This window comes from Carettochelys insculpta, chromosome 1 (assembly GCF_033958435.1).
Source record: "Carettochelys insculpta isolate YL-2023 chromosome 1, ASM3395843v1, whole genome shotgun sequence".
Lineage (NCBI taxonomy): Eukaryota > Metazoa > Chordata > Testudines > Carettochelyidae > Carettochelys > Carettochelys insculpta.
The window spans coordinates 52,728,631-52,746,976 of NC_134137.1; the positions used below are offsets into that span (position 1 = coordinate 52,728,631).

General features: G+C 43.9%; 1 protein-coding gene across 10 annotated transcripts in view; it reads left to right on the forward strand.

Moving 5' to 3' along the window:
* Positions 1-18,346, forward strand: part of FRY (FRY microtubule binding protein) — a 308,821-nt gene that overhangs the window by 39,560 nt on the left and 250,915 nt on the right. For 9 of the 10 annotated variants that reach the window (XM_074986277.1, XM_074986272.1, XM_074986262.1 and 6 more), the window contains exon 2: positions 7,958-8,157. In XM_074986277.1, the coding sequence (XP_074842378.1) occupies positions 7,958-8,157 (200 nt within the window). Of the gene's footprint in view, positions 1-1,120; positions 1,407-7,957; positions 8,158-18,346 lie in introns of those variants that run through there. The other variant, XM_074986211.1, reaches the window with a different exon arrangement.

Sequence of the window (18,346 nt, forward strand, 5' to 3'; positions counted from 1 at the left end):
TCAGGATGCAAGTGCTGATTTTGCACTTAGCAGAACCTGCTGCTGCCAGCTTGCCCCTGGATTATAAAAATGTTTAAAACAAATGCCAAATTTAATTTGCAAGTAAATATTCATATTGGGTGAAAATAATTCTTGTGCAGACGTTAAGGCCAAGGCCTTTACAGCAGATATACTTCATCCATTTTGGATAAAACTGGAAAAAAGAAAAAGGCCAGGCTTGAAAGTAGTACTGTAAGACTTAACTTATACAGTCTTAATTAGTCAATATAACGTCTTGTGGGTTTTTAAATAGTGCTTTAGATGTGTGTGTTTTTCATGTGGTACATTGCTTAAATGATTGGTTAAGTGTATCATGTCATTCTTGATTTTAGATCTGTATTGATAGTGTTTTATTTCTGAAAATGATATAAAACAAAAATACTATAAAAATCTTAGTTGTGTGTCTGTACAAGCATATTGTCCCAGACCAGTTCCTGTGACTAAAATAAGATGAATCTACTACATTTTCAGTTTATTTTTGAGCCTGGAATTTTATTTTCCGTATGTGACAATCTGGAAGGTTTTTTCTTCGAAAGAGTATAAAAGCTTCCTTTTTGCCAATGTTGCTGCTATGTGCTTGACCTTATAAATAAGTTCTTAACAATTTGATTTATACTGTGTTTCTTTTTTAATATTGTAATTATAGTTTTAAAACCAACGGACATTTGCTTAAGAGTTATTCCAGTAGATACTCACTGTGTAATTTTCTTTAAGGACGTATGATTTCTTACTGGTTCTTTGATGTGGAAAAAGGATACTATGTTGGTTTTATCTCAAGGAATTTAAACTAAATGTACTTGTGGCCAAAAGACCTTAGTTACAAAACAATGATTTTATCACCCATCCTATATTATTTCTGTCCTTAACATTTCTTTACTAAATGTCTTCATCTTGAATTGTGTGATAATACATATATTTGTTGTACATGGTTTGCTTACGTCACCCTGCATTAGTCAGTCTCATGTTCTTGTAGTGCTTGAAGTAGTTTCACTAATCTTCCAGTATAGTATGTACTTTTGGATAAATATAGACAGGCAGCCACTCTGCAAGTTGTAGGTCATCATCATCTGCTCGAGCTAAAAATTACCCCTTTGGTTATGGAAAGCCTGGATCTGATCAGGAGGTCTGCTTTAACTTTAGCACTTGCGTATTTTTAAAAAAACCCACCAACAACAAAAAAAAAAAAGAAATGAAGAAAAACTTATAGTGAAAGTGTGGAACAGGATCATGAAGCAAGTAATTTGTTTCCCAATTTTTGTAAGAAAACAGTTTTAAGAATTGGAGTTTCTCAGTTATTTTCAGGCTCATGGATATTACAGTAGCCTGTTGGAGAAGATTCAGTGTTGTCAATTTTATAAAGGAGCTTGGTAGGTATAAAAACACTTGTGACTTTGTGTTTAGTGTGTTTTAGATTCAAAAGCTGGCACTCATAAATTAAAGAAAATAATGAATTCTTTTCCCTGTTAAAGGTAATGAGAAGACACTCAGTGTTTTGTTAAAAGTGAACTCACTGTGCTACACGGTTTTATTTGAACATACCAGATTAATTTTTCTGTTGTTTCACTTGATCTTTGAGTTTGAAGAAAAGCTTCTGTAGTATAATGTGCAAGCAATATTGAGGAAAGGGCATAATTTCATTTTGTCCTCCTCGCTTTTCCTCAGCTTACTGGAAATGTATGTAGTAAAACTACTGTATTTTTTTTAAAAACTCTTACTATAGTAATTGTTTATCACATCAGAAAATCAGATTATTTACAACATGAAATTAAGTTTCATGCACTTATCCAGTTTACCATAACAGCATTCAGTCATAAGGATGTGTGGCTACGTCATTTCAATATCTATAATATTTCTTCCTCACATTTAAAGAAAATGCTATGCTGTTATAACTTTGTCTAAGTGAAAGTTTTCTGTGGGAAAGAATTAGTGCTTCTAGATACCGTTGGTTGCAGGTATGATAGAATTTAAGCGATAACTCTGGTTGCTTAGTGAGCATGGTCCTGTAGCAAAATTGGACTAGCCACTTGGCATGTTGGTGATATTTTGAATATGGTCTAGTAAGGGTGTGTGTGTAAAAACTAAAAACCCCAGTGTTAAATATTAAGGCTGTGTCTACACTTGCATTACTTTTTTTTGAAGGAGGCATGCAAATGAGGAAAATAAAAAATGCAAATGAAATGCAGATTTATATATCTGGTGCCTCATTTTCATATTCTTCTTTCGAAAGAAGAAAAGCAGTGTAAACGTGGTTCTTACGAAAGTAAATCCCATCTTCGAAAGAACCCTTCTTCCCTTTTTTTATGGGAAGAAGTGTTTTCTTTGAAAGATGGTGTTCACTTTCAAAAGCGCCGCGTCTACACTGCTTTTCTTCTTTTGAAAGGCAAGCTTTTGAAAGAAGAATATGAAAATGAGGCACCAGATATGTAAATCTGCACTCGTTTTCATTTTTGATTTCCCTTATTTGCATGCCTCTTTCAAAAGAGGAATGCAAGTGAAGACACAGCTCAAGTTTTCAAAGTCAAGCACCCCAATTTAGGAAATGCTGAAATTAAGATTACCCATGCAACCTATATTTGGCCCCTCTGATGTTTATTACTTTTGATAGTCTTAAATTATGTCATCACAAATTGTTTTTCCAGAGGACTCTGCCCCATGCAGTGTCTGGGATGGATGGTGCTTGCCAAATGCTAATTATATATTTTTGCTTATGATTTGTTGTTTACCTTTGTATTATTTATTGCCTACCTTCCAAATCCTGCACCTACTACAGAATAATTCATTTCCCGTGGGCTTTTCTTTGATGCAGTCATCATATAGTATGTGATCATATACTTAATGACAATATCATTATGCATAAGCGTGAGGATATCACACTAAGTTTACAAAGGGAACCTTAATTCAGAGGCCACTATCAACAGAGAAACCCCTGCAAAACTTCTGTCAACAGATAGTGTCTACACACAAAAGCAGATTGAAAGAGTGACAGAGCGCAGCCAGACTGCCCTACCCTCTCTTGACAGAAGAGCTGACCAGAAGGTCTGCAAACAAGGCTGCCCGAGCAACTGGAAGCCCTCTCTGTGAACAGAAGTACCTACACTGTCTACATAGGGGCTACACCTGATCTAGGAGAGGTATAATGCTGCTGGCTGAACAGCCGAGTTTTGTCAACAAACTCTCGACAGAGTGCTTTAACCGTGTAGACTCTCAGGAAGTTTTGTCGACAAAAGCCCAGTTTTGTCAACAGACTGTGCCCATGTAGATGCCGCCCTTATGTTTTATTAATCTAGTTATTTGTATGTAATACATATTTTTTTCTGTGCAGATATAGATACTACAAAACTTTTGTAAATGTTTTTTTCTGTGCAGATATAGATACTACAAAACTTTTGTAAATGTTTTTTTCTGTGCAGATATAGATACTACAAAACTTTTGAATGAAAATGTCATTCAGTTTTTCCTACAAAGTGGAAGACAGAATTTTTAAAACTGGTTGTTTGCATTTATTCAGCATTTGGGAAAATCAGGCCTCCTTAATTTAGGAACATAAGTATAGTCTTAAGATGCTAACAGGCACCTAGCTTTCAAATTGTGACCATATAATTAGCAGTAGGAAGTTCTTCCTCCATTTTATCTGTCCATCTGTGAGTGCAAAATTAGTCCCACAATGTATTCTGCTGTGAAAAGTAACTCTGCGTATCAACTTCCTTGCATTAACGTTCCCATCTGTTGTCTGTAGTGACAAACACAAGTTCACACTTATTTTGCTGAAGTCAGCGTTACAGAAACAATGCTATGGGTTTTGTTCTGGCTCACAGATTGTCAGTGGAGTTGCCAACGATCCAATTACTGGGCTAAATTTTTTGCTCTTTATCTATGCAAATATTTGACATATTTCATTTGTTACACAGATGAAACAGGAGGCAGAAATTTCATACAGATTTAACTTCTCTAATCCAGAATTTACTCATCTGGCAACATCCGTAATCTGGCATGATTTTAGTTAACTGGAGGATCACTTATCATGGGTGTGGCCAAGTTTCCCCTGGTCTCATAAAATGTGTTTACAGCTTCCAGTCCTGACTGTCAGTGTTCTGTGGTGTTGTTTAGCTGTAATTCACCCCTACATGCCTTCTAAGAGCTTAGTAAGCGGTGCAAGTGTTGGTAATGCAGGTAGACAATATGACCTCCCATGCTTCAGCAAATTCTCTCATCTGACAACGGTCAGGTCCCGAGGGTGCTGAATTAGAGAGGTTCGGTCTGTACAAGAGTTGTACAGGCATAAATTGGGATAGAATTTGAGCTGTCAAATTTTCTTAATGGTGCTGATGTTGCTTTTCAGGCCTGAGGTTGAACATGTGGAGCTGGTAGTTAGAAAGTGATCATTTTACTTGTAAACTACACAAATTTAATGTCAGAAATTGCAACAATAAACCTGGAACCGCAGCGCCATTGTATACAATCTCTTTGCTGAAAAGAATTTCACTAAAGGTGTTTTATCCATTGTTAAAAGAACCAAGCAAAGGAGCTTATATACTTATCTTGAGAGACACTTTTATCGTCTAATTAGATACCGAAAATAAGTTTTTCATTTTTCAGTTGCATCCCATTATTCCTCATAATACCTTTGGATCATCGCAAATGATGATGAAAGAAGAATTTGTAGTTACTCTCTGCTGATCAGTCTCTTTTTTTATACACTATGGCTATGTCTACGCTACAGTGCTGTCAACAGAAGTTACGGTTGGAAGAGATCTTCTGGCAAAGCTTCTGTCAACAGCTCACATTCGCGCACAAATGTGGATCAAAAGAGCAATCCTCTCTGTGGACAGAGAGTGGCCTGACTGCCCAGCTACTCTCTCAATAGAAGGCCAACTGAGGGCTCAGCAAACAGGGCTACCCAGTGAACTGGAATCCCTGTCTGTCGACAGAGGGCCCCCTGGAGCATCTACATGACTTTTTTTGTCAACAGAAACTGTCAACAAAGGGATTCTTCCTCATCCCGGAGAGACAGAATGCTGTCCATGGAAGAGCTGAGTTTTGTCAACAGGCTGTCGACAAAATGCATTTTGTGTGTAGATGCTCCATGGGTTTTGTTGACAAAAGCAAAGACATAGCAAGACATAGCCTATGAAGTCTATTCTTTAGAATAGCTGGAGTCAATGAGGCACAGCTTTTTTAGTACAAATGTTGTATAAAAATGTAAAGTGTTCTATTTATGGTTTGTTACATGCACAATTTTCTATTCCCAGCATAGACTGTGTATCATTATTATGTTTTAACAGGCATTAATCAATGTAAGGTCTGTGAAGAGTTGAGATAGATGGAGAACATAATTGGTGATAGCTGTGAGAACAACAAGAAGTCTTGTGGCACTTTATAGACTAATAGATATTTTGGAGCATAAGCTTTTGTGGGCAAAGACCTGCTTCATGAAACGCATCTGATGAAGCGGGTCTTTGCCCATGAAAGCTAATGCTCCAAAATATCTGTTAGTCTATAAGGTGCCAGAGGATGTCTTGTTGTTCTCGAACATACAGAGTACACAGCTATCACTGTGGTGCTGGTGATAGCTGTGTTAGACTGCAGTTTCATGTCTTGTTAATTAAGAGGCTTATTCCATTACAGTTCAATATGGACTGGATGTGTGACGCTTGTTAAGAGTAACCGCAGTTCTGCCACACGTGGAACAGTAAATTTACTTCCATCTAGTATGTAAATAGTATAGCTTTTTTAATGGAATTTTGAAAGAAAAGGATCTATTCCCTGTTCTGCACTACAGTTTGCATCATCTTCAGTGCAAAAATTTGGGACCTCATTCTGCAAGGTTCTGAATACAAACTGCCAGGTCTAGTGCATCCTCACATGCCATTGGAATCTTTGGGACCCGCTGATTAGCACCTTGCAGAAGCAGGACATTAAGCATATAAAATACCGTTTATTCGTAGGATAAGCACAGATGGGTAATATTTGAAAATAACTTTCAGCAAAATATTCCAAATTTATTCCAGAAGAGCCTATAGACTGCAAAGGGCCAGATTCTAATCTCAGATGTCTGGTATCCATCCCTGGGTAGCTGAAAATCTGTCTCACTACTTTCAGTTCTCACTTCTTCTGACCTGGCAAAATGTACACAAAAGTGATGCATGTGCCTTTTGGTGTTTTTCTCTTATAATTGCAGCAAGATTGTGAAGTGGTATCATGTTCTCATTATTTTAATACCCTGTCTCCACTTCTGCAGCTGCTCAAAGGTGTTATAACACCTGAAGTGCAGGGGGAGCTGCAAGCAATCTGTTCCCTCAAGAGCTGCTCCTAGCATCACTTCTTATACCAAACGGAAAGTGGACAGCAGGAGGTTTAGCCAGCGTCACACCACAAGATGAAACATGTCATATTTTTTCCCCATAGAGGACTTAACCTCTTTTGGCATAAGTTTAGGAATTTAAGTTTAGGATTCTGATGCATAGAAAACCAGTAAACCAGCATTTGCTATTATTTCTCTTCTGGTATGTTACAAGAGAGCAAAGCAGAGCTAAATACAGTAAACTCTTTCATATCCAGCAGCCCTGGGACCAGGAGGTTGCTGGATATTCAGATATTCTGGATAATAGAGGGGTATACCTAGCAGTGCATAACACTAAAGAAAAACAAGATTAGATATTAAGAAACAAGCAAGAATGTATGCAGAGTACTTTATTTACCAACAACAGTAGTATTGTACACTGTAAACATATACTGTATTCGCTGTATTTATTTGTATTTACTTTCACCGTACTTTACTTATGGAAAATGTAACTAAAATTTATGTCTGGTTAAAATGCTGGTTATTTGAGAGTTCTGGATGATAGAATGCTGGATATGAGATTGCACATTGGCATCATACTGAGAAGGTTGATAAATAATGTTAATGAAGCAGCAGAGTTTTGTCCTGTTAGGTAATCCGCTAAAATAATAGATGTTCCCTGAAAATATTTGGGGCCTGACTCTTTTCACGTATGGTTTTCACTGGTGAAGCTAACTGTACTTAGTCCTGATATACAAGTGAGAGGAAAATCAGACGCTCTATATTCAGTTTTAACAGACAAACTGAAGTTATGCTCCTCAGTTCTGACATCTGTGGGATCTGAGCATTTTGAATAATAAAGAAAATAGTTGACAATTGAGCAGTAGCAAAAGATAAGGTGATAAGAAACTGGAGTGTTATTAAGAGACCTGAATGACGGCTGGTCTCATCATTTAAAAGACAGCCGCAGAGGGGAACATGAAAAGTAAACTCTATCCAGTCAGAAGATGTTAGATGTCATCTACTGTTTCTTGTGACAATCTAGATGATGTACATTTTGGGAATCCTTAAAATAGGATACCAAGAAAGACCACATAATCTAGTGTTGTATGAAGCTCCACATTTTTATTCAACGAATGCACAGCTTACTTTCAGTACAGTAGGTGCTCGATATTTGCGAACCCAACGTTCGCAAATTCAGTTATTCACAAGTGGCTGTAAGCGGCCACTTCCCCCAGGGCTCTGCGCAGGGAGCAACAGCAGCTGCTGCTTCTTTGGGCCTATGTGCAGCAGCACCAGCTCCTGCTGCTTCCCTGGAGCACTGAGCATCGACAGCTGCCACTTCCCTGGGGGCCAGGCAGGGAGTGCAGGCGGCTGCCACCGCTTCCCCGGAACCCCAGGCAGGGAGTGCCAGCAGCTGGGGGCTGCTATATTTACAAAATTCAACATCCGCGAGGGTTCTCAACATGGAACCCTTGTTAATGTTGAGACCCTACTATATTTATTTTTACATAGTATGTTGGGCCTGATACTCACCTAATCTGTTGTTTTGTTTCACTGATAAGGCTTGGAAATAGTCTTAGAAAACTGAAGCTTATATGTGTTGCCGAAAGTAAACATATTTCTTATACATTTCAGCCTCTCCAGTTGGCAACGGATACATCAAACCTCCAGTTCCACCTGTTTCTGGCACACAAAGGGAGAAGGGACCGCCAGCCATGATGCCCATCAGTGTTGACCCAGATAGTAAACCAGGCGAATATGTCCTGAAGAGCTTGTTTGTTAACTTTACGACTCAGGCTGAGCGCAAAATTCGCATCATCATGGCAGAGCCCTTGGTGAGTAAAAACGAAATCTAAAAAAATTTAAACTGCATAGAGCTTGTTGTTAAATCAGTGTTGAGTTCATTGAGAAGTTTTTAGTCTGTTAGTATCAGAGAGGTTGCTGTGTTAGTCTGTATCTTCGAGGACAAGAAGAAGTCCTGTGGCACCTTATCGACTAACAGATATTTTGGAGCATAAGCTTTTGTGGGCAAAGACCCTCTTCATCAGATGCATGAGCGGCATGTAACTGACAAAGCGGGTCTTTCCCCACGAAAGCTTATGCTCCAAATTGTCTGTTAGTCTATAAGGTGCCACAGGACTTCTTGTTCACTTTAGTCTGTTAGATAATTATATAAATTTCAGTGTCAGCACTACTTAAAAGCTAAACCATAAAAAACAAGTACAAGAGCTTGTATTTCACTTCCATGATATTAGTAGATTTTTCTTTTAATAATTACTTCATTTGACCTAATGGTATAATTTTTCATCTTCCAAATATGAACAGCCCATATTATGCAGATAGACTTCTGTACCTTTAATCTGAAACTACATTTTATTTAACTTTTTATAATATTGAGTAGGCCAAAATAGTTCTGCAGCACATATTTTAGCTAGAATAACATTTCTTGCAAGAATCTAGATTTCTAAGGTAAGGGGAAACTTTTGTACTCTCTTTATAACATTTTGTTACAGAACACTGTTTAGAACATCTAGAAGATTTTATTAGACCCCCATATCTTTAAGATTATAGCTATTCCCAAAGGTAGGGATGTTTCAGATTGTCTTGGCTCTGATAAAATGTGACTTACTGTATCTTTGGATTTAGATATAAGAGGATTTTTGTGCGTGAAAATGTTTCTTCCATTTATAATATTGTGCAGTTGAAAGATGGAGATACCTTAAATAGTTTTGTCAGAAGTAATAGACTGGGAAAAAGTTCCTGAAACATATGGAAGAGGTTCCGTATACCTAATAATATTTGTAGTCCTTTGTGCTTTTTCTGATTCTAATGCATATTTTTGAGATGGAGTAACCAGAACTGCATGTAATATTCAAAATGTGGATATTCCATAGGTTTATATAGTAGTGTTTTCAATCTCACCTATCTTTTCCTAACATTGTGTTAACTTTTTTGGCTGCCACTGCACAGTGAATAAATGTGAATAAATGTTTTTAATGGCAGTCAAAAAGACTAAAATACAATGAGATAGAGGTTTAAAACAGTGGCTCTGTTTTTCACCAGTTCATCTTGTGTGGCTGTGGCCACACTTGGCCAAAACTTCGAAATGGCCATGCGAATAGCCATTTCAAAGATTACTAATGAATTGCATATTCAGCGCCTCATTAGCATTAGGACGCTTCCGGCCATGGCGCTTCGAAAGTGCCGCTTTCGAATGATCACGGCTCGGCGCAGCTACAGGGGGGTCCTTTTCGAAAGGACCCCAAACCTTTTGAAATCCCCTTATTTCCCTCCGCTGAGAGGAATAAGGGGATTTTGAAAGGTGCGGGGTCCTTTTGAAAAGGCCCCCCGTGTAGCCGCGCCAAGCCGCAAGCATTCAAAAGCTGCGCTTTCGAAACACCGCGGCCGGAAGCATCCTAATGCTAATGAGGCACTGAACATTCAATTCAGCGCCTCATTAGCAATCTTTGAAATGGACATTTGCATAGTCTTTTCAAAGTTTTGGCCAAGTGTGGCCACAGCCCTCGTGTTAGGATAACTTGCATTTGCACTGTGATGATATGTTAATGTTTGTGTGTGAAATGTATGAAAATGTTAATGCTAATCTTGTTTCCTATTGGTTGTGCACAAGAATGTTGTGATAAGCAGGTTTGCCTTTGTCCTGAAAACATTGTTTAATTACTTTGTAATTAAATTAATTATAGAGATAGAGCATATAGCATACTGCTATTACAGGTTGAACCTCTATAATCCAGCACCCTCAGGACCTGACCCTTTTTGGGAAGAAGGGTGCTTTTGAAATCGGGGCACCCATTCGAAGGAAATCCAGCTACATAGGTGTTTTTAGTTTGAAATCAGCACTGTCAACAGGCTGGGTGGCTGCCATTATGTACATGAGGAGCTGAATATTCATATCAGTGCCTCATTTGCATTTTTGAATGGCTGTAATTTACAAACCCCTTCCGAAAGGGCTATGGCCTTTTACTGCTTACTGGATTCTTAGAAGACATTTAGGTATAAATTAGAGCAATATAATAGCTCACAATACTCAGGCCTGGAGGCTGTAAACAGACTTGATGGGATCATGGGAAACTAGGCCACACCCATGATAAGTGGTCATCCTGGACTACAGATGTTGCCAGATGAGAGAGTTCTGGATTAGAGAGGTTTGACCCGTAGCAGATGTCCAAAGGGCACATACTTAAGCAGTCCTCTGTCGAGACTCAGCCTAGGTGGCCCTGAGGTAATACTTACAAGATGGAAGAAACAGGGGAAAATGGCAACAAATATATTGTCATGATGAGTGAGGGTTTATGCCCAATATTTATTGCTTGGGTTTATAATCTAGGGCAGCTGTTGGAAGTTCATCTGCTTAAAAGCCATTTCGCAAGCATGCTTTTATTATTTGAACTTCACAAGCAAGTTGCTTCCTTTCTTAATGGGGGGGAGAGAGATGGACCTCATCAAGGCTTTACATGTCATTGTCATATCAAAACTACATTTACTGCATGGTTTAAGGGGAATACATCCTCCCACCATATAGAAACTGCAGCAATTACTAGGCTTTCCAATAAGGGGTGAGGTGGAATGCCACTACAGCAGCAATGGAAGCAACTGGAGCCCAAGGCCCCTCACTCTCCCCGCAGTATTAAGTGAAGGCTGTCAGTGATCCTGGCTACCATAGATTGTCTTAGCTTGGCTATTAAATGGCATTTCACATGGAATGTACTCTTTAAAGACACCGTCCATGTAGGTTTTTCACTCTCTGTAAGTTCCTGGCGTGATGGACGTGCAAGTCGTGACTGCAGTGTTAACTTTGCATATGAAGCCCTAATAGTTTTGAGTCCTAGCTGCTTGAGAGACTGCCTTTCTTTCTGTCTGTAACAGAGCAGGAATTAAGATCATCTGACTTTGGAGCTAAAGTATCTTCTGGTTTAAATAGGAAGGACCTGGGTCATTCTTGGTGTGAAAGTCTTCTGATTTGGAATGTATATTTTCTCTTTTCTTCTGTCCACCAAAGTCCAGCTGTATGGACGTCAGTATATGCAGTGAAATTCATTTGTTTTCCCACGCTTTTTTGGAGGTTTAGGATTGATTAAGGACCAAAGAATGCTATGATGGAATTAATTCTTGGGTTAGACAGATTTTTGGAAGGTCTGTTTTTCTACTGTCATATTCGTACATTTTGGTTATTAATTCAGCATGTAGCCTTCGTAATGCATGTCGACAATTCAATGGACAAAGCTGAAAAAAGTATTTTTTTAAAAAAACTTACACTGGATTACATATGCACACCACCCTTCCATTGTATTTAATGTGACTCACAAAAGTACAGATGCTCTGTAAGGTGCAATCTTTGAGGCGAAAGTACTACATACACTAGTATGTTTCATGCTTCCTCTGCCCTCTGAGCACACCATCTGTCCCTTTGGGCATCAAAGCATGTGCTTTGATACTGTGCAGGAACTTCTATTTATTTATGTGGTGAGTGATGGGGTCAAGATAAGCCTATGAGTATGTCACACAGGTCACAGACGTAACAGAATTCATGACTTCCAGAAACCTCTGTAATATTTTCTGCTTGAGCTCTGGGGCTGCAGAGTTGGAACTGTGAGCCCCAGAGCTCTCAGATGTGGGGTACCCACAGCCCCCAGGCACCTGCCCAGAGTTCCAAGCCACCAGAGCTCTGAGCCACAAGCAGGGTCCCCAAAGGCTACAGGCATCCCCAGAGCTGCATGGGTAGTCTCCAGCATGCCACAGACAATAGGAGGCTCCCAGAGCTCCCAGCAACAGTGGGGAGGGGGACAAAATTCTGAACTGGGGCAGAGGACCCTGGTAGCTTCCAGCTGCCAGTCTGGAGCTCCAAGCCTCCATGAGCATCAGGGACCTGCAGCTCCCGGACACCTGAGCACCAGTGGGTGCTGGAACCTCTGCCCCCTGTCCCCACTCTATTTTGTCAGCATTATTTTTAATAAAAATCAAGGACAGGTCACGGGCTTCTGGGAATTTTTGTTTATTGCCTATGACATATCCATGACTTTAGTAAAAATTACTATGATCAAATTTTAGCCTTCGGTCTAGCATATGTTGTTGTTTCTTACAGTGTTCCTTGGGTCCTTGAGTGAGCTCACTGCACGTAGTGAGGGATGTAGGAATCAGGGCAGGAAGTTGGTACGTGTGGGAAGGGCTCATGTCGGGGAGTTGGGAGATGTGGGAGGATTCATGCTGGCATCTCCTCTGAGGATTAGGGTGATCATCTGTCCCATTTTTCCCAGGACAGTCTCGTATTTAAACTATCTCACCGGCAACTTTTTTAAAGAACATAGACAAATTGTTCTGTGTTTTTCTGGGCTCCTGTTCCCTGGCACCCTGTGTCTTGGTGTGGCAGCCTCTCCTGCCAGGGAGCTTCTCCACTGGGTGGCTATCCTGTTCCCCAGAGTCCTGCACCCCTCCCGCCCCAGGATTAACCTGCCTCAGCCCCAAACCGGCCCCCCAGACTAAGCCCTCCTGCCAAAGAGGCCCCCAGCCTAACCCTGCCTGAGCAAACTCCATCCGAGTTAGCTTCTCCCATTACCTCACCCAACATGGTGAACGAACCTACCTTAGCCATTGCTGCCTTTCCGACTCTAGTCCCAAAGGCCCAATTTCATTAGACACCCTATGGCGATGAGACGCTAGTCGCAGCCAATGAAAGGCGAGTACAATGCAAGAACCACAGGACCCATCTGACTCCCCTTCCGGATAGACACTGGCTCTCCTTCCCCTGCCCCCATAGTGCATGTGCCGGCTTCTTTGCAAGTGAGGGACTCTGCCACCACTGAAATAATAGAATAAATCTACTTGGTTTAGTGGCCGGATCCCTCCCACCACCCTGCCAGCCCTTAAACTACTTAAATTTAGTACAACTGTTTCAGTGGCGGCAGGGCAGGGAGCTGCAGAAGAGTCAGCGGCGGCAGCATCTGGAGCCACAACTGACTCCTTAGAGCTGCATGTGGCTTCAGAGCTGCAGATTGCCAACCCTTGATCATTTTCTCATGGAACTTTTATTTTCACCATTTGGGAAACACTGCTCTACTCCCAAAGAAGAAAGTCAAGGTGACATTGAGTGAAGTGACCCTTAATGGATCCTTGCAAAGAGCATTTGTACTCTTTATAGAAAAAATTAATCAATGAAAAATAGTAAATATTTTTCTTGGAAACTTATTCTTTAAAATGCTATAGATATGCCAGATTTCTTCCACCAGGAGTCTGTGGCCATCTGTGCTAATTCTGCGTGAATCAGGAATGCATTTCTCAATTATGATTACTACTTAGGGGTGTCAGTCACAGCTAATTCAAGTGATTAATGCAAAGCAAATTGATTAAAAATAGTTGCAATTAACCAAAGTTTTCTTTGTATGTTAAGCAATAATTGAATATGAATTGAATTGTATTATAAATGTTTGTATGTTTTTCTGCATTTTCAGATATATTGATTTCAATTACAGCTCATAATACAATGTGTACAGTGCTCACTCTATCTTATTTTTATTACAAATATGTACACTTGAAAAAGGATAGAGGAAATCATATTTTCCACTTAGTCTTATACAAGTGTTGTAGTACAATCTCTTTATCATAAAAGTGCAACATCCAAATGTTGTTTTTTTCCTTAGCTGCACTCAAAACCAAACAAAGTAAACTAGTGCACTCAGTCCTACTTTTTGCTCACCCAGGTTGTAAGGAAATGAGAGGAAGGCCTGGCAGTGCAAGGGCTAAACAGAGCCTGTTTGCCCAATTAGCCCTGCCCCATTTCACCTGCAGCCAGTGCATGCCTGGAAGCAGGATAAAAGAAGGGAAGCTAGCCTAGTTCAGGGCTGGCCAGCAAAGTGGCAGGTGCTGGCTCTGAAACCCACAGATACTGAGCTAGAACTGCCCCTAGGTCAGCTGCCAGAGGATACAGCCTCCAAACCCCGCCCCCCAGGTGCAAAGGGGGCGAATCCCAGGGAAATCCTCACCCTACTAAGGAGGGGAAAACAGGTTTTAGTGAGTGGACACCTTGGGCCACTAGGTAACGCAGGGAACTAACCACTAGGCCACCCTGCTCTAGTGGGAACTGGTTACACAGGTGTTAAGACAAACAAGTGTATTTATATTTACAGGCAGTAATGCTGCCTGCTCTTTACTGAAAATGTCACATGAAAGTGAGAACAGGCATTCACATGGCACTGTTGTAGCCAGCATTGCAAGGTTTTAAATACCAGACAAGCTAAACATTTGTGTGCCCCTGCATGATTCTACCACCATTCCAAAGGGCATGTTTCCATGATGACTATGCTCATTTAAAAATAATGTGTTAATTAAATTTGTGATTTAATTCCTTGCGAGAGAATTTTATGTTTCCTGCTCTATAGTTTTTCTGACAATTTTCCCACTTTCTGCCATACATTTCGTGTTATAGTAGTCTCAGATAACAATCCAGCACATGTTGTTCAATTTAAGAACACTTTCACTGCAGATTTGACAAAAGGCAAGGAAGGCATCAGTATGACATTCCTAAAGATAGTTATAGCACTCAACCCAAGGTTTAAGAATCTGAGGTACCTGCCAAAAACTGACAGAGACAATCTGTGGAATATTCTGTCAGAAATATTAAAAGGGCAACACTCCAGTGTGGAAACTACAGACTCTGAACCACCAAAAAATAAAATCAACTTTCTGTAACATCTGACTCAGAGAAGAGTGAAGGTGTGTTGGTCTGCACAGTTGTGGGTCGTTATCAGGCAGAACTCACCTTTCTACTTATTCAGAACAAAAGCATTTTGAAGAAAACATGCCTAGAAAACAAGACAGATAGCTTATGTGGATGTCTAACTTACTAGCTGTCACCCATCTTTACTGTGTTAACCTGGTACTACAGGTTCTCTCATAAGGCCTGCCTTTTGGGATCACAGTCTTATATCCGAGTTCTTGGACGAGGCGGGAGGTTGTGGGGGGAGGGACTGACTTCTCTCCCTACATCAGGGTGGTCTCTTAATTCAGTTGTCAGTTTGTTGTTTGTCAGGTCTCTTGAACTAGGTCAAACTAGGATATGCAATTTCCCTCAGGGAGTGAGTCTTCTCCATATTAGTTAGTTGACAGAGGATTTGCATTAATTATCCCTTAGTGATGATGATTATTAGTATATACAGGAAACTCTTTAAATCCCTAGACTTTAACATTTATAAAGTAGATACAGTGGTCTTTAGATGTTCCGTGTCTCCATAGTACCTACCAAATTCTCCCCCACATGCATTCCTTGCCCCCTGAGTAGCCCACAGCTCAGCTAAACCTCCAAGTTGCAGAGCTTTTCTGAGGGAATTGTAAACTATGTCAAATTTTGTTAGTCTAACCCTTAGGGTCAGTAATTTGTCTGTGAAATTCCCAGCTGTGCCCCAGGTCTGCATTTCATTTTTGGGGAAGTTGTCCTCGCAGCTCCGGTTCTCTTTCTGAGGTGACAGTGGATAGGACCCTGTAAGAGTCCTGGGATGCCCAGCCCTTGGCCTAGGGCGGGGCGGCAACCAAAAAAGGGTTATAACACTGGCCCAGCCCTCAGTTCGGGGCAGGGCAACAGCACAAGGGTTTGAGCACAGGCCCAGCCCTCAGTTTGGGGCGGGGCAACAGCACAAGGGTTCGAGCACAGGCCCAGCGCGGGCTGGCCCTGTCAGGGAGGGGGTAGGGGGTCGCAGGCCCTCCCACTTCACTGCGACCCAGCCCGGGGCCCTGGGGGTCACTCACACACGACCACGGCAGTGGGGATCCAGGCCGCAACACACTGCCATGGGTTCAGGAGCGTCGTTCCCCGGGCCACTTCCTACCTCTACCTCCACCGGGGGAAGGTCCCCATCCATCTGGTCAGGGGGTCCCGTGGGGTCGGTCTCCTCCAAATCGTCCACCTTCAGGGGCTCCGGCCAGTCGCTCATGTTGATGTCATTGGGGTAGTCTGGCGGTGGTAGCACGGTGGGCCCGAGGCAATCCTGGGCCTGGGGGCTGCAGGGGTCCGCTGGGACTCTGGGGCAGACCACTCCTGGGGCCTCGTGGTCACTCACCCTCGCTGGTCTGGCTGCGTCCGGGGTTTCCTCCAAGGCGGGGGGTCTCCACCAGCGTGAGGGTCCTGGCAGGTCTGGGAAGTCCGGGTAGTCTCCCTGGGGCATCTGGATCTGTGGTTGCTCGGGGCCGCTGGGGCTTGCTCCTCTGGCCCGGCTGGGCGGCGACAGGCCCTCTGCCCCTGGCGCTGGGGAGCTCGCGCAGGCGCCTCCTTCCTGCCCAGAGGCCCAGGCTTTAATGGGTCCCAAGCCCTGCCCTTGGCCCTGCCCTCTCAGGGGCGGGCCTCTGGTGTTCTGGCTCGGGGCCCACGCACCAGGGCCTCTGCGCAGCCTCCTCTGCATCTGAATCATCAGGAGGCCTGCTGCAGGTGCTCCTACAGGGCTGCTGCTGCTGTGGGACCCCCCTCCCACGGCTGGAAGGCAGGCTACCAGGGGCCGGCTGGCCTTGGCTGCCTGAAGCCCCCGCAGGGCTGCCTTCCCCGCCCCCCGCTTCTGGGGTTAGCCTCCCTCCTGCCTCGGGCAGGCAGGCTCTATCTTTCTCCCCTCCTCTCTTCCACCCCTTCAGCTAGTTCTTTTAGGAACTGCTGAGTGGGTGGAGGGTGGGGGCCTCTTGCCCCCTGCCCTACAGCAGGGGGTCCCCCCCCTTTTTCCATCTTTTGGGGGAGAAACTGCTGGCCCCCCATTTGGGCCCACCTTCCATCTAGCAGCTGCTGCATCCTCACCACCTGGAGAAGGTAGGGGGCTCTCTCAAAGCGGCGGTTGGGCTCCCTCCACAAAGCCTCCCGTGGAGTGGCTTGGGGAGGGGTGAGTTTGGGCAGGGCCCCTCTCCACCGGGGCTCCAGAGGAGGGGCTGCATAGCCAGGGGTGGGGTGTTAGGCCGTGGCCCCTGCCCCGCCCCTGCAGCCCCCCCCCTACTGCCCCCCCACCCCCAGCTGCCGCTGGGGCCCCCTCCACCTGGGCCCCTCCAATCAGCTGCCCCTTCCTTCTCCCTCTGTCATCTCGAGGCTCTGCAGCAGCTGCTATGGGCCCACCCCTCAGGCGCACGTGGGCACACCCCTCCCCCCATTAACCCCCCCACCCCCCTAAGTTGGCTGTGCCTCCTCCTTCGCCCCCCCACGTGCCCACGCCCCTTCCCCCCTTTTTTGTTTATTTAAGTGCCTGAGGCCCCCCCACCCCACCCCACACACACACACACAAGCTTTGATTCCCTCCACATCCCAGTGCAGAAACAGGAGCCATCTTACCATCTTGTGCTGGGAGTTGTGGCCTTTTTTGTGTCTCCCTTTCCCTGACCTCACTCCCCTTGCCCTGCCCTTCCCCCATCTGACTGGGTCCTCAGCCCGGCCAGTGGGGGAGGGGCAGCCACGCCTCACTCCTTCCTTCCCTTCCACTCTCCTCCCCCTCCCCCGCTCTTTCTTAAAGGCCCCCACCCCCAATAAACTTTTTCCCTCTTAGACCCACCAATATGACCCCCACGCCCACTGAAGGGTCATCTGGTGACCCCTCCCTCCCTCTCCCCTCCACTGTCACCCCTCCTATCCCTGAAACGGCGGCCCATTCGTCCAGGGCTGCCCAGAACTCTACCACCATGTCGGCTGAGGGTGCGGGCGCAGGCTCCGGGGCTCCTACTGCCTCCGCCGCAGCGCCCCCTGGCGACCCAGCCCCAAACCCTCCCCCCCAAATGGGCAGGAAGGGCCAGGGGAAAAGAAAGGGCAAGAGCCCCCCCGGAAGGCCAAACCTCCCGTGGCGGGGACTCTCCCCCAGGCTGCCCAAACACCTAGTGCAGCCTCCCCTTCTTCCCTTCCCCCTGCTCCTTCCACCGCTCCTGGGGGCCCCGACCTCTTGGCCCCCAGGTTGTATGCCCAGGCGGCGGCCGCCGCCCCGCACCCTACTCCTTCCGCCTCTGCCAGGACTACCATCCCCAACAGTCACGGCCCCTTCCCCGCGCTCACCAGGAGGC